At 44.7% G+C, this 16,594-nt stretch overlaps 2 protein-coding genes across 13 annotated transcripts in view; both read left to right on the forward strand.

Annotated features, from left to right (window-relative positions):
* nav1b (neuron navigator 1b) overlaps positions 1-6,781 on the forward strand; it is a 119,489-nt gene extending 112,708 nt beyond the window's left edge. For all 9 annotated transcript variants that reach the window (XM_042089701.1, XM_042089702.1, XM_042089703.1 and 6 more), the window contains 4 exons: positions 382-578; positions 1,201-1,319; positions 2,166-2,363; positions 2,623-6,781. In XM_042089701.1, the coding sequence (XP_041945635.1) occupies positions 382-578; positions 1,201-1,319; positions 2,166-2,363; positions 2,623-2,709 (601 nt within the window). In that variant the 3' untranslated portion in view covers positions 2,710-6,781. The remainder of the gene's footprint in view (positions 1-381; positions 579-1,200; positions 1,320-2,165; positions 2,364-2,622) is intronic.
* A 432-nt stretch (positions 6,782-7,213) lies between these two features.
* The window catches only part of mybphb (myosin binding protein Hb), an 18,461-nt gene continuing 9,080 nt past the window's right edge, over positions 7,214-16,594 (forward strand). Inside the window, exons 1-8 of one of the 4 annotated variants that reach the window (XM_042090411.1) lie at positions 7,214-7,428; positions 9,943-10,020; positions 10,354-10,410; positions 10,863-10,928; positions 11,209-11,271; positions 11,645-11,707; positions 12,004-12,138; positions 13,761-13,928. In XM_042090411.1, coding sequence (XP_041946345.1) covers positions 7,272-7,428; positions 9,943-10,020; positions 10,354-10,410; positions 10,863-10,928; positions 11,209-11,271; positions 11,645-11,707; positions 12,004-12,138; positions 13,761-13,928 — 787 coding nt within the window. In that variant the 5' untranslated portion in view covers positions 7,214-7,271. The remainder of the gene's footprint in view (positions 7,429-9,942; positions 10,021-10,353; positions 10,411-10,862; positions 10,929-11,208; positions 11,272-11,644; positions 11,708-12,003; positions 12,139-13,760; positions 13,929-16,594) is intronic. The other 3 variants (XM_042090412.1, XM_042090413.1, XM_042090414.1) reach the window with 3 other exon arrangements.

Raw genomic sequence — 16,594 nt, forward strand, 5'->3', positions numbered from 1 at the left:
TTACATTTACATTAAAATATAGGGGTATACACACCCCTATGTTAAATTTCCAGATTTTTATTTTTAAAGACCAGTTATTTCATGGATCCAGGATACTATGCATCCTAATGAAGTTCCCTTGGCCTTGGGAAATTAAAATAGCTCTAGGTATGGTGAAGGGTGTGTGATTCACATTCATATTATTCATTCACAATGAAAATTGGTATCCTTAAAGGTTTTTCCTACTTTTTTAATTAAGGAATTAAGATCAATTTCCAAAAGATTTTTTATTCCTCTTTTTAGTCAACTTTAGCATGGGTGTGTAATGCAATGACTGTACATCCACACACACACACACACACACCACCATTTTGTTGACTGACATTTGGCTGTTTTCCCCAGGATGGTGACCTTCTCCAACAACGTGGAGCCGGCCAACGGCTTCCTGGTGCGCTACCTGCACAGGAAGCTGGTAGAGGCGGAGGAGCCGCGGAGTCTGGCCAGTGAGGAGCTCCTCCGGGTGCTGGACTGGGTGCCCAAGCTCTGGTACCACCTCCACGCCTTCCTGGAAAAGCACAGCACCTCCGACTTCCTCATCGGTAAGCCGCTGCCACCACCCGTGTCAGTTTGGGAACTTTTCTGTTAGTGTTCAGTGTTAAGTAGTGTTAGATTCATTTTAGTGTTCAATGACATGGTTTATCCAACGGTGGGTATAGTAACGATAAAGGGTTATTAGCAGATATTTGGGAATTGTAATCGGGCTTATCGCTAATAAATGCATAACGCTAACCAAAAAATAGCTATGATGATGTAATATGGAGGTGGGTACAAGGAGGGTGTATTTCGATTTACTCAAACTAAGAAAAGATCCTAAAATATCCATGAGTGGTTAAAGGACGGAGATAACGCTCATGTACACAGAGACAGAGAAAGAGAAACGTGATGAAAGTCCATGAGGGTTCAGTTTTGGTGTGAGTGAAGATCCACCCTCTTGGCTTCCTACACCCTCCAGAGAGAGCTGGTGATCATACAAGTGTCATGTTCCACGGATGGGCTTGTGTTGCTGTGACTTCCCGCACACTTCCGACAGACTTCCGACATGTTTTCCATTTTCCCTCATGTTAACTCCTGTGCATTCCTTTGCCCATGTCTACAGTGATTTGATCATGTGTGTTCATACTGTGTGTGTGTGTGTGTGTGTGTGTGTGTGTGTGTGTGCAGGCCCTTGCTTCTTCTTGTCCTGTCCCGTCACCGTTGAGGAGTTCCGTTCCTGGTTTATTGACCTCTGGAACCATTCCATCATCCCCTACCTTCAGGAGGGAGCCAAAGATGGCATCAAGGTAACTCTCCAAAACACTTACTGGGCAGTCTATTCTCTGTAATAAAAAAAGAGCAGGGAACAACAGTTTTCTTGACTGATTAGATATATTTTCAGCACTGGTTTGCAGTTGCTGTAATTTATGTTTCACCTGACTATATCCTAGATCATTAGAATTAACCTGTGATGCTACTAAATATTAGCCGTAATAAATATTAGGGCCGTTCACACCAAGAGCGATAACTATAACGATAACAACAAAAAAGTAGCATTCTAGCTCTAGCATTCTAACATGAATGACGATGTCCACACATAAACTATAACGATAAGGACAAGAAGAACAGTATCGTTGGGGATCACTTTCAGAGCGATTTTGAGAACAGTAAAAAGCTGAGAGCCAGTCAGAATCCATTCAGTGTTAGCCATCCCATTCATCAACATGAGGAGACACTTTCCTCATCGTTGGTCTTTTATCATTGTAGTTATAGTTGGCTTTATAGTTCTAGTGTGAACGACCCTTAACGCTGTCATGAGTCTGACATAACCATTGTTTAGGGATTTGTGTTTAGCACAGTTCACTGAATGTGTTATGTGTGTGTGTGTGTGTGTGTGTGTGTGTGTGTGTGGGTGTGCGTGCGTGTGTTTGTGTGTGTGTGTGCGTGCGTCTGTGTGTGTGTGTGTTTGTGTGTGTGTGTTTGAACATGCATCTGTGTGTGTGTGTGTATGTGTGTGTGTGTGTGTGTGTGTGTGTGTGTGTGTGTGTGTGTGAACGTGCGTCTGTGTGTGTGTGTGTGTGTATGTGTGTGTGCGTCTGTGTGCGTCTGTGTGTGTGTGTGTGTGTGTGTGTGTGTGTGTGTGTGTGTTTCAGGTGCATGGGCAGAAGGCGGTGTGGGAGGACCCAGTGGAGTGGGTGAGAGGTACACTCCCCTGGCCGTCAGCTCAGCAGGACCAGGCCAAACTCTTCCACCTGCCGCCCCCTGCCATGGGCCCCGGCAGCCCCGGGCAACCAGGGGACGAGCGCCCACACAAGGAGACCCCGCCCAGTGGCACCGAGTCCGACCCCCTGGTGAGTCATCAACCACGCCCCAAAACCCTCTCCCACCGTATCACGGCCCAATTTCCCACAATCCTCTCCCAGAGTATTACGCCTCAGTTACCCACAATCCCACTCTCATACTTTACAAAATTAGTTTGAAAAAAACCTAGTAGCAGTTAGTTGCATATGTGTGTGTCGGAAGGTTGTGTGTCCTCGATTAAATGCTATGAGGTTAACTGTTGCAGAATGTTGAGCCCTCTCTCAATCCTCTCACCCTTATCTCACACAGATGGCCATGCTGCTCAAGCTGCAGGAGGCGGCCAACTACATCGAGTCTCCTGAGAAAGAGCTGGACCACAAGCTACCCACTCTCTGAGCTCCTCACAGTGGACTGATATGGCAGATCTGACCTGGGCCAGACTTGGACCAGATCTGAACCACACATGGGTCAGAGATCCGCCCAGCAATCAGCTGTCGCTGGGGGAAGCTACTCTCCTCTCAAAGTCCCAGAAAGCACTAGGCTCTAGATCTGGCTCTGATCTGGCCCTCGTCTGGCACGGCTCTCCTGCTATCAGAGCTATGCGGGCCTGTAAAATGAACTCTTTTAAAAGTCGTCATTATGTGTCATTCAATACTCCAGTATTGTACTGTCCTATCAAGACGTACGTATGAATCCCACTTGCCTACATACTCTCAGACAAATCGCTCCTGTGACCCATCTTTCAATTTCCCTTTCTTTTCAGCCATGCCAATTATCAGTATATGTTTACATTAAAACCAAACTGTAGATATGATACTGTACTACCTATTCTCACTGTCCGCCATCGTCCATGAGCATCTTATTTTGGTTTGCGTTGGAGTCTTAACACACCTGGTCAGTGAGAAACTTTCATTGCCGTTTCACTGCAGCCCTCATCAACTCAAGGATACCGGTGCTACCTGCCTCATCTCCACCAACCCGATCTAGAGGCTCGCCCTGTTCAGGAAGGGATGAAGCAAGCCTGTTCATACCAATAGCATAAACCCAGCGCAGCAATGCCTATGATACCATAGTCGATTTAAAGCCAGAGCAGTCCACACTAACAAACCCATTTACTGCTTATATTAGAGGAAAAGAAGAACTGTTTTTTTTTTTCTTTTGATTGAATGTCCAGTTCCAGTCAAACAAAAGTCCAGCCCAGGCCAGTCCAGGCCTTTAACATATATGCAGATTTCTGATGATTCAGATCCTACTCAATCAGGTCAGCGTGTTTGATCTGGTGCTCAAACTAACAAAATGCCTTAAGACATCCACTGTCTTGTGTAGTTCCACTGAGAGAGAAAGCACTGGAGCAGACGTAGATGGTAGAGTGTGCCTGTGTGTGTGTGTGTGTGTGTGGGACAGCGAGCGGCTGTTCCCTGAGAGGATTGTGTGTTTGAAAATTTGCACAGTGCAGTGAGGAGTGAATGTCAGAAGAAGGACAGTACCCAGTTTGACCTGCAGGCCCACAAGGGTCCTGCAGGGGGCAGTAAAGCTGCCTATATGCTCACTTCTCTGAATTCCAAGCTCATATTCAGCAAAGAGGTATAATTGTCCAGTAAATAAATGTATGGAAATGTATAAGAGCCAACTGAAGAGAAGGGAAAAAATGTAATCAAGACTATCACCCTGTTTTTACTTAAATGAGTTCGACCTTGGAAAGGATTCTTTTTGAATGTTAATAAGAGTTTAGTGCAGTACAGAGATAAGGCCGTAGTCGTGTGCTTTATATCACTATAGACATGGAGTTGAGCTACAGCTTAGGATTCAGTGATCTCTTATGTCAGATAAGTAGGATATCTCAGGCTTAATTTACACACTCTCTCATTAGTAGCAGCCAAACCACTCAAGTTATATGGTGCAATTTTCTTCTAATGGCAGACCAAATACTCATACATACCACGCATATTGATTGTAACACAACTGAGTATAGGTACTGCATAAGTAGACTGATAGATCCATAAAATGTGTGCACTGTATAGGGCTGGTGGTAGACCATTGTAGTTAATTGGTGCTATGAACTAACATTCACTAGATGCTCATCAGAGATAGTGTGAGGTAATGGTTCTGCCCATGAAAGCCATCCAGTGGTCATAAATGTATTGATCCATCACCCAATGACACGTGTAACATGAAGTCATCCACTCTTAATATCATGTTTTGACCCTGCACACTCTTCAGTGATATGAGTTTTAAGTGCATTTACACCCAATATAGCTCAGTCAATACAAGGAGATTGACGTCTTTCTTTTCTCAAACTCCTCAGTGAGCTTATGGCAGTGTTGTACAGCTTGGACTGTGGGTGTCGGTACTAGTATTCCTTGTCGTTGTACACTACAGTGATCACACAACCTAAAAGGGAACCATAATCAGGTGCCATTGATATGTAATGAAGCCTGATTGAGTTCCCTAAAATATGCAGTTGCATTGCATGCAATAGATAGCACTGGGGTTTGCACACAGACTGCAGTGGACTAGTAACCTATCCATGGGTCAAAAGCCAAAAGTCAGAATATGAGCATATAGCACTTGGCTAAAGTGCATGTAGAGTTGAACATAGAGCTGGGCAGACCACAACCAAGTAGATGGTTGAAAGACTCATCATTTAAAATATTCCTTCCTTTTCTAAACTATTGTTGTTTTATACCTCTACATGACTACCACTGTTTAACTCGTCTGTGATTGAATGTCAGAATTGGTTGCTTCATTTCTATAACAGCGGAATGGATGCCATGTTTGTGAATGGTTAAAATAATAACACATATATCACACAAGCTAGTTAAAGACGTGACAAAGTAGTCCCAAGTCATTTTTACTGAACAAGTCTTTTATACTTTTGGTTGTTTCTTAGCTGCAACTAAGAGCTTTATCTGATTACTTTGAGACAGTCCGCTGTAAACGTCAATGGCTTTTGCTATATTTCCCTTGTGGAAGTACCAGTTAGCACAGAGGCAAGTAAACGTGTAGTAATGTTTCAGTATTCCTATGATGAACAGATAAGAGACACGTGTGCTCAGATCTGGTGATGATGACCAGACGGATGGAGGCCGATTCCGGTGCTGTCCTGGCCCAGATCTGGCTGACACACAGGCCAGTTTCGACTCCATCTGTCCTGGAGACCCTCAGCCCCATCTGACTCCCCTACACCATCCCTATCCTTTCTGCCCACCTCCATCCTTTGTGAACGAAGTGTTGGTACCAAAAGCCATCCTGTCCTGTCTCCATCTCTCTCCATCTCTCTCTCTCTGGGTGTCGTGCCTGTACTCTGTAATGGATGTGCTGTGTTGTGCTGGGACATTTTCACTTTAGAAGACTATACAGCAACTTCTACTGGCAAAGGAAAACACTAAAGATCCCCTCTTCCCTCGCAGATCAACTAATTAACTGTGGTTTATGAGGCATGGGAATGATGTTTGTTCTAAATCTGTTGTCTGTTTTCTTTTTTTACTTTTATTTTCTTTTTTGTTGTTTTTCCCTCACTTGGATAGTGCGATGAACAGAGGTTTCTGCCAAATGACTAAACATTGTTTTAGTCATGGTGGAGGTCTATTTCTCTTCAGTGAGGTTCCTGGGGCCTAGCTGTATGCTGAGGGAGAGTGGCTGGTTGGGTTCAAACCTAATACCAAAAACGTCTGACACAAGGCCTTACTTCACTGAGTTGAATGGGGAGGGACCTCCACTGGAAGAAGCTAAGAGTGAGCTGTGGATTCAGCTGTCTGGTTCTCTGTGAGGAGGTTTTTTTTTCTGTATTCTCTCCCCTCTATTGCCAGTGCTAAAAAAAAACGTTTTTTTTTTTTTTTCAGCTATGTTGAATGATTTACTGAAATTTGACAAGTAATGTATCAGAGGGGTATAGTTCTTAAACCCTGAGAATCACTTAAATGTTGTCCTCAAAGCAGACCACTACAGGTTGCTGGATAGTCGCATACATCATGTTAAGCTTCTTACTGAGTCAATATGGAGAAAATAAATTAATAAATAAATAAATAAAATAAAGGTTCAGTGATGGTATATCTGATGTAACTTACAGTGTGCAATGATGGATGTGCAGTAGACCTCTACATGTTGTAAATGCATGTCGCTTTGGTGTTGGACTGACACTTAAAGTAGCTTTAGGAGAGGTTTTCAGAGGAATGCATCTGATGAAATTCATATTTTTCTTTTTACAGGTATTCCTCTCCCTCTGTGAAATCCTTTATAAAATTCCATTACAATTTTGTACAGGACATCATATTATTGTAAACATTGTAAATAGTTCTGCATTTGCGACAACAATCATAAACATGACATCTACAAAAATATGTGTGGAAAGGTAGAAAACCTTTCTTCTTCAGTTCTTTGGCACACAAAAACATGTAGGCATGCCTGTACATCTGTCCAACATTTATCCAACATATCCATTTGTCTTAATAAAGCCATGTCATTCTTTGAGAGTTTCTGTTTATTTTGATCTTACATTGATTCTGTATGCAATATCAGACTATGTAAGCTCTGTCAGAAGTAGTACATGATCATATAGTATTCCCAAATAGTCTAATATATCTGTCTATCTATCTGTTGTTTCTATGTAAGCTCTGTCAGAAGTAGTACATGATCATATAGTATTCCCAAATAGTCTAATATATCTGTCTATCTGTTGTTTTTATTCGGCCTATATTTTTGAAACGCGTCTTTTCAGAGCTGTAGCCTACATGCGGAAACTCCAGCCGGGTTGTCTAGAGTGCTATTAGTGCAGAACTGTAGGTTGTCATGTCGCCCAGTGCTGTGTGGCCTTATCCTGGCAGTGGATACCTGACACTTACGAGGGGTGGAGTTCGTGTCTATGGGCTACACATCGCTGCCCTTTAAATCTCCTGTCACCCCTCGAGTGGCCGCAGTCAACGGATTTTGTGGCGAGAGGGATTTCTAAATCGGACAAAATGCCAGCCAAGCCAGCCCCTATCAAGAAGGCGGCCAAGCCTAAGGAAAAGCCAGCAGAGCCAGAACCGGCACCCGCTGAGCCCGCACCAGCCGAGGCCCCTGCTGAAGCTCCCCCCGCAGAGGCTGCTCCCGCTGAAGCAGCTCCTCCAGCTGAAGGTAGTGTTCGGTGTAGCGCGCCTCAGGGGATATCCAGCGACCTTTTTCAAATAACTACCGAACGGCGCCACATTTTCAGTCAAAGGGAAAAAATAATCCATTCCCTGTAGATAACTCCATATCCAGTATGGCATATGGACTCGACAGTCTTTTTGTTTAAATAATTAACATCTTTCAAAGGATATGCATCCAGTTCCCAACTTAAGTAAAGAAGCAGCTGAAGACACCTATCATACATCTGAAGTATTCCACTTCCAACAGAAACCTCCTCTTTTTATAACCGGCATGGTCGCTACCTACCACAACACATCTTTTACGTATAGAGAAGGCTTTTGGCACCATTGCAAAAGCCATGAAGTTTGGTCGGTAAACCGGTGCTGCACAAGTGCGGTGGCACTGAACTTTTTACTTCTGCGTGAATGAATGCGCCTGTGTTTCACTGTACTCTGAGACACTGACCGACACTAATTCGAGCCGTGTTCTATCACTGTCTCTCTAAATCTACCAGAAATAAGACGACTTTCCATTGCGCACCCTGCTTTTTACTGATCGTGTCTCATGCAATGTTGCCTTTTAATCATCTAGGCCTACAGCATTATCCCCAATGCTTCGGTTGACCCTAGCATGTTACCATCGTTAAGGCTTTTACTGACCGGCTTTCAGAAAATAATATCGCCATATTGTAGTATAATGTGTACTGCACTCTGGGAACAACCCAGTTTCATTCATTTGATGCATAATTATTGCTTGCACCTACGAAGCTGACGCGAATACTGACTGCGCTTGGTTGAGCCAGACATAAAAATGTCTAGCACGTTCTCTGGTTCCAGGTGTCCAGCTCATTAGATCCTCTAATGCTGTCACACTAACCCTGCCTCGCCTCGTCAGGACTAACCCCCTTCTGTATAACGTCTAACGCCAGCCGCAGCAGACGAGGAAGCCCCTGCTCCCGCTCCTGAAGCGCCTGCAGAAGCGCCGGCCGCACCCGCGGCCGAGGGTAACAAAATTGACTCACCACTAATGACTTACTAGCCTACTAGGGCTGCTATCGATTCATCATTAGTTCGTTGTTGTTTACGACTAGTACACTAAATGAACCACCAACGTTTTTGGTCATTGGTTTATGCGGGTTTGTGTACGTTTTAAGGAAACACTGAGAAACACTGATCAACATTTTTCATCATTACTGATATGTTTAGCCTGACATAGCAATACTCAATTCGGGCTGGCTTCCAGGCTAAACAACTAGGCTAATCATCAATTATTCCCATACAATACTCAACATATTAATCCACTGTGGAAATATTAGTTAGTTGCAGCCTTATTTAAAACTATCACATTCAGCTTGTACTAGTGAGACACATAGGCTCTAACCATTATGCTCTAACCATTATGCTTATATATGTGATTTGCCAATTGCTTTCTAACAATGCCTTACCAAAACCACTTGCCATTTCTAATAGGCTATTACAGCTTTTCGCATTTACAAAAACAGTATTTTCCCTGGCTTAACCTATGCCTATACAGTCTTCTGTAGGCCAACTCTTCAATAATGTCTTTTGCAGCTGCAATTATTGGCTTGCTTTATGCTTTATACCTAACCCTGTTAACCTTTAACACTAGCCGCTCCCGCAGCCGAGGAAGCTCCTGCTCCCGCTCCTGAAGCGCCCGCTGAAGCGCCGGCTGAGGCCGCTCCCGAGGGTAACACAATAGATTAACTACTAATGGCCTATTGCAACAGTCCAGTTTCTATTGCTACTACCATTCTATAGTGTAACAATATGGAAGGGCATAAGTCACAGCAGTAGGCCTACTGATAGCGCAACACAATCCTTTATTGCTTAAGATGTCCCTAGCCTGTTGCATGGTAAAATTGCCCAACTGTAGCCTATTTGTCTAACAGCAGCTCTTAAAAACTCACAGTGCGGCCTCTGACTTAACCTGTTCAGTCTGATGTTGGCCTCATGGTCATTTCTTTTGCAGCTGCAGTTCTTGGCTTCTTGCCTTACCTGCTTTTTGAGCCTAACCTTGATAACCTTTAACACTAGCCGCTCCCGCAGCCGAGGAAGCTCCTGCTCCCGCTCCTGAAGCGCCTGCAGAAGCGCCCGCTGAGGCGCCAGCGGAAGCACCCGCCGAGGGTAACAACAATACTCACCACTAATGGCATACTACAGCAATCTTTTTGTAATGCTACAACCATGCTACAATATAGTCTAGTGTGATACTATGTTACTGCAAAACTAGTTACATACTGTTCATTACTGTTCATGATGCCATAGGCCTAGCTAGAGTATTAGGCCCTACTACAACTACTTACATTTCTAACACTGCAGTCATAGGTAGAAAAGTCTAGCTTCAGAAAATAAGTCCTGCCATGTATTGGTTCTACCTGTGCACGACTTCATTAATCTATTCACTCTGCTAAAGGCCAACTCACGATTATTTCTTTCACAGCTGTAGCTGTGGTTTGCCTTACTTGCTGCTTGTGCTAACCCTGTTAACCTTTAACACTAGCCGCCCCTGCAGCCGAAGAGGCCCCTGCTGCCGCTCCTGAAGCACCCGCTGAAGCGCCTGCTGACGCGCCGGCCGAGGGTAACAGAGAAGTCTCAGCACTAATGACATACTACAACTCACTGTTTCTATCAGTCACCTGTACAGTTCAAATATCCAAGGATAAACAGCACAATTACTGGCAACACAATAAGCACTCTCTCACTACTGTTAATGCAACAGTTCTCTTGGGTATAGTCTCAAAAGGACATAACAGTACAGCAGCATGACTAATGGTAATGGACCTACTTCAACTGCTCACCATGTCTAACATTCCTGCCCTGCTGTAGCTCTTGATTATATGACACCATATCTAGATCTTCTGCGCTCTCCTGCAATTTGTGCCCTTCACTAATGCCACCCGTTTAACACCAGCTGCTCCAGCTGCCGAGGAGGCCGCCGCGCCTGCTGCGCCAGAGGCACCTGCCGAGGGTAAACTCACCTGGATCAGTTTCTGTCCTCATCACCTGTGATGATCGTCCAAACTGTTTCAAACCAACAGCAAAGTCAGCGGTGTTCACTTGAACTGCACTTGATAAAGATCCTGTCCAATTGCAGCTAGTTGTACTATTCCAAAAACATGGACAGATTCCATGATATAAAAGCTTGGCAAACTCTACTGTTTGATGTGTATTGGGCCAAATTTCAATTCAATTTGTTCAATTTGTTGGCACTGCTAAAATGAGCAACACCGACGACTTTGCTGAGGCCTATAATATACAACCAACCGTTTTGGCCAGATTGCTTTATGGGTACAGCTAAATCTTCTATTTTGGTCGCAAAACTTTCTGCAGTAATACTTAGTAGCAAAGCAAAGCATTGCATAGTCTAAATGACCATTCTACTCGTTATTAACTATTGCTGTTGTTAACATCTAACGCTAGCCGCCGCTCCAGCCGCTGAGGAAGCTGCTGCTGATGCTGCGCCCGCAGCCGAAGCCCCCGCTGACGGTAACGACCACACGCCAACCTCACCTGGTTCCTGACTCCCTCTCTCACCAATTCTCCAGATCCACTCTTGATTCATGATACCACTAATAACAACTGCGCTAACTTCTTTTCCATAGCATAGTCAACAGCCACAATCATAATTTTATTTCATGGTACAATCAACATAGCTATGATCCTCCTATCTTCATTTCATGGTATATTCAACAGTCATGATGAACTTTCAGGATGAACTCAGGCATTGGCCACTGCTAATAACCACTATCTAACATTTCAATACCAGCTGCCGCTGCTCCTGCTGAAGGAGAAGCTCCTGCCCCAGCTGAAGGAGAAGCTCCTGCTGAGGGTAAAGCACCATCACAGACCACACATGTGGACATCTGCACTAGGCTACCAGTCTTATTCTACTCTGACCTACTGACAACATAGTTTATAGTGCTTGCAGCTAAACTTCTCCTGTAGACAGAGGGTGGGTAACAGTGGCTTCAGAATGTAGAAGTCCTACCATATATTGATTTGGCACTTCACTCCATACCATAACCATAATTAACTCATCTACCTGGCTGAAAAGCTGTCCACATTAGAATCAGTTGGTTTAAAGAACACATTCAATGTTTGGCTAGAGATAGATGTGTTGTAGACATACAGTATATCCTCTCAAGACCAATATTGCGCCTGCCTCCACTAACTTTCACCACCCGCCTACTTGTGGAATCCAGGTGAAGCCGCCCCTGCTGAACCTGTTGAGGAAGTCAAGGCCCCCACACCACCTCCTCCCCCAGGTAACACATCCATCACACTTGTATGTCTGTCTGTCTTTCTGTCTTGAACTTGTTATGAGTGGTCCAATCTTTTGACCTCCTTTGACCTCATTAACAACCCAGATAATCAAATAACACTGTAGAAATACTGTATATAATGATTATTTATGTTGCACTGTGTATACTGTGTGTGTGTAGAATACTTGGGTAATATGTTGTAATATAGGTCTAATAAAAGCTTTTTTCGTTATCCATTCATCATACATTCATTGTGTGTGTATTTGGTGAGATTGTTGTCTTCTCTGCACCCTTGCCAGAGCCCACCAGTGAGCCCCTTGAGCTGGGTGTGGAGGATGTCACCGACACCACGGTCATCATCAGCTGGAGACCTCCCGCCACCGTTGGAAAGGACGGTCTGGACGGTTACACCGTTGAGATCGCCAAGGAAGGAAGTAAGTCCACATCGTACCACCATACCCACCCCCAGGCACGTCCAGTTCACAGTTAAGAGTGTTGAATGGTGCGTTGGAGACAGAAGTAAACAGGCCAACTCAGAGTCGAGATTACCAGGTCCTATTAGGAAAAAGTACTCTGGAACGCTACTCAAAGTCAGAGTTCCTACTTGTACACTATTCGTAAACGACCTCTGACTTTAGAGTTGTCTGGAACACAGCATATGGTTGAGTCTGCAAGAGCAAGGCATTAGACGTTCATGCATTTGGATTATTTTGAATGTTACAGACATGTTCATATTATATGAGTCCTTTCTAAAGAGACAATTTGGCAGGCAACCATCTATCTAGTTCTTCACACATTTGAATAAGATTGACCAAAGCAAACACAGCAGTTACCAGAATGCTCAGTGACTGAATGAAATTCACCAAAAGCACAGTCTCACTGGTGACTGTAAGCAGTATTGAGAGACCTCAGCAGCTACTTAACAAAGTGATAGGTTTCAGCATGGCCCAGCATAGTTCGCATGATCTGAATTCGGAGTGTATGCTCAACCTTAGCTACTGCCAGCCCAAACGTTTAACAAGGACAGGTTCTTGCTCCTGCTTCCAATGATATCCTCATCTTTAAATACCGCCACACGATACCAGCGTTGGTCCCTAATTTAAACACAGGGAATTGTAAATTACGCTTTTATTGACTGGTCAAGTCTATCAGTGGCAGCTGTTCCCCATGCGTCACCCGTAGATTTATCCTCCATCTATTTATGTCCCTATAAGGTTACAAGGGTTTCAGCCTGGGCCTCAGACGAGTGTCCAGTTTTCTCCGGGCCAAGAAGAAATGCTGTAGAAAGGAACATATGCTTATCTCAAGTTACTTGATCAACTCTGCATCAATCCTGGCGGGATGGACAGGAAAACTTTTATATAGTCACTCCGTCAGCAATCATCAGCCCTGACGCATTTTCTTCTGTCCTGTTCCCATAGAGAAACCCAACTCTATCAGTTTTTTTCTTCATTTTGATTATCAACATGAACTAAACTCATCCAGCTTTACTTCTGATATAACTAAATGTTGTTATTTAAACGTCTTTAGTAAACATTTACATTACTAATTCAAATGTGTGTTTATCTAAAGTATCTTAAGTTATCCATATGAGTTTTTATCAGTATTCGGGCTCCTTGGCTGGGGTCAGCCATGATGGTGTTAGCACCTGTCTTAGCCAGTGTAGATACAGGAACACTTATGCTAATTGTGGTAGAGTGGTGGAACAGCAAAATATAACAATGTAAAATACTTTAACAAGGGATGTGAAGGGATTTGAAATTCTCTTCAATATCATTAATTACTGTTTAATGAAAGTCTGTTGCTGTGATATTATCATAATAATAATAAAAGGTATGTTCATGCTAAGTGTTAATTAATAGTGCATAGATGAGTTAATATATGTTTCTATTTGAGTACCATGACTGTGCTGATGACTTTATAAACTGAAAACTCAGACAGTCATGACTTTGGCTGTAATCCACTGTGTTGTTGTTGTTGGGCCTTGCTAGGTGTAAAGGTCCAGGCATTCTGCTAAACTTGTGTTATCCCCCGCCCCCCCCCCCCCCCCCCCCAGCTGACGATTGGAAGGCCGCAAACGAAGAGCTCACCATCTCCTGCCGCTATGTCATCAAGAACCAGACCACCGGCGACCGCCTGAACATCCGCGTTGTCGCCATGAACCCCGGCGGCCGCAGCCCCCCCGCTGCCCTCCCCGAATCGGTCCTGGTGAAGGAGGTCGGTGGTAAGTCATGACGTCACGTCGCCACCACACACTCACGGTCGCACTCACAGTCAGGAAACCAATGACCGGCTTAAAGCGCCCGGCTGGTCACTAGGCAAATGGTCACTGGCAACCTTGGCTTCCTGATCCTGACCGTATCTCCATGCTGCACCTCTGTGTTCACTGCAGGGCCTCTTGTACACTGCACACTGCTTACAAGGCCCTGTACACAACAGCCCCTGCCTACTGCTGGCATTCATGCCTACTGTAGAAATAGCCCCCCTGCTTAAGATCAGAGGCCGCCAGGAACGGCTCAGATGTCCCCTGGCCTCAGATGTCCCACGTCTCTGGTCTTCCCCTGGGCAAGGACTGGGTCCCCATGACAGAAGAGGAGCCAGCGGAGAGAACTTCTCCTTTACCGCTGTCCCTGCCAAGCTGACAGACAGATAAATCGACCTGACACCCCTCTGGCCCGGTGTTCAGTTGTAGCGAGGTGTTCCCTTTCAGGCATGCAGGTCCTCACTGGAGTGAACGCCAGGGCCAAATGTGGAATATCTGTCTGCAGCGTTGAAACAGGGGCCCAAAGAGATCACATCGTCAAGATGTATTGCCTGGATAATATTGGATGACTGAGGAAAATGGCATGTGTCATGTTCCAGTTATAAACCCCCCCAAAAGTGACATTTTCAATATGAACTTGCTGATTGTTTGCACTAAGTTAAGTTGCAAAACTACAGCAGCCATATATGTCAATGACAGCACACTTTAGTTGTTCAGTAACATCATCTGTGTTTCAAAAAAGGTCGCCTTTTAAACCTCTAAATCTCTTGACTGCAACATCTACTTCAACACTAAATGCTGGCTTTAAAAATGAATGATTTCAAATGTAGGTGGCCTTTGTGAGACTGACCTGTGAAGCAGACAAACCAATTGATTATCACGGTGGAACTCAGAGGATTCTATTACCAGTTGTTGCATAGATGCCATGTTAATTCATGCACTGTGTTTCACATCTTGACGTCAATGAGGATCTAAAGAAAGAATTAGATGGGATGAAATGTGATGGAAAGTTCATAGGAGTGTAACTTGAGTCCAATCGACCAAATTGGACGGGAGGCAGCGGTGCAGGAAACTTCTCCAACTCAACTCTCCAGAAACGGTGTACGTCTACATGCAAGGAGGCCTCTTATGAAAAATTCCTCACAGGATAACAGCAGTCTGACACATAAATCCTTGGAAAATCGCTTGGAAGCACTATCTATTAACACGGATTACATTGTGGACTTTTAGCGTGGCTTCTGAGGCATTGGTGAAATCCAGTGCTAGAGTGGTGTCATCTGGCCTCTCAGCGAGCGATGGTGACAAGTGTGAATGGCTGGGGGCGGGAGGGGGAGGGGGGGGGGGGGGGGGGGGTGTGTGGGGATGGGGGGGGGGGGGAATTCCCGTGTGTTCACGCAGTGCACCAGGGGCCCCAAAGGGACAATCTCGGGTTTCCCCCCGAGCCCCCAGCACCTTCCATGCACCACTCTGTTTGTCTAAAAACATGCCGCGGATTTCTTCCCGGCTCTTCATCTCTGGACGCTGCGGCTCTCGTCCTCCGCCTGGAGTCATGCCAGGTCACCCGGACAGCAGCTGAGCCCTGGGTCGGGCCGGAGCTCGGATGCGACATGGAGGTGGCTCGCTGCTGTTCAAAACAAAAAAGGGCTGCTTAGAAACTTAGAAACCTTTGGTGTTTTTTGGGCTGTGGTCATGTTGGAAGAAATCTTTAATGTCCTGATGTGCCACCCTCTGAAGGAATTAGATTTTTTTGTGAAACTACTTTAAGGGTGTTTGATTGGCCTTCAATCTACTGGTTGACAAAAAAACAGGACTCCCTGTGAGAAAATGAATTTATTCAGAGACTGCACACCCTCTCAGAATAAACTCCTAAACTCCTCTAGGAGGACGACGATGTTCATGATGTACAACGGCTGCAGTTATAATTGTTGCTTATCTGAATCCAACTGTAATCTCGTTTCCATGGAAGTGGAAATTGAATTGAATCCTTTAGAGGGGCTGTCAAATTAGTGCTCCACAGTCTGCACTTTCAGAGTGTTGTCTTTCTTAATGCCTGATACAGCTGGATAAAATAACTTTCCATGAAAGGGACACCATTTGTTATATGTGTTTTTAAGCGGTTATTATTGTAATTAGTCACCCATTGAGAGTTTGTCAAGTGATAATTCAGTTGATCACTCTTAACCCCTCTGAACCCAGTCAATCTTTCTGTCCCTCTTCACTTCCATGGCCAGCTGCTGGTGTGTGTGTGTGTGTGTGTGTGTGTGTATGTGTGTGGGTGGGTGGGGGGGGGGGTAGAGATACAGATAGAGATATACAGCATGCCTCATTCCTCATGAAATGTAACCCAAGATCTCCATCATATGCTACTAGTTGGAGTGGTGGTGGTTGTGTGTGTTTGTGTGTGTGTGTGTGTGTGTGTGTGTCAGATACAGTGGGGCTATTTCGGGCTCCAGTATGGCCATGCCATGCCCAGCAGGTGTGCTCCCTTCAGGCACATTGGTGGGAATACTGCAGAGTGTGTGTGCAGAGTATGTGAACACTCATTTGAAGAGGTGAATTATGGCACTCGACATAACTTTGATGTTCATAGACTACTCCTTTAATCCCCAAATACCACAGAAGCCTCA

This window comes from Alosa sapidissima, chromosome 4 (assembly GCF_018492685.1).
Source record: "Alosa sapidissima isolate fAloSap1 chromosome 4, fAloSap1.pri, whole genome shotgun sequence".
NCBI lineage: Eukaryota > Metazoa > Chordata > Actinopteri > Clupeiformes > Clupeidae > Alosa > Alosa sapidissima.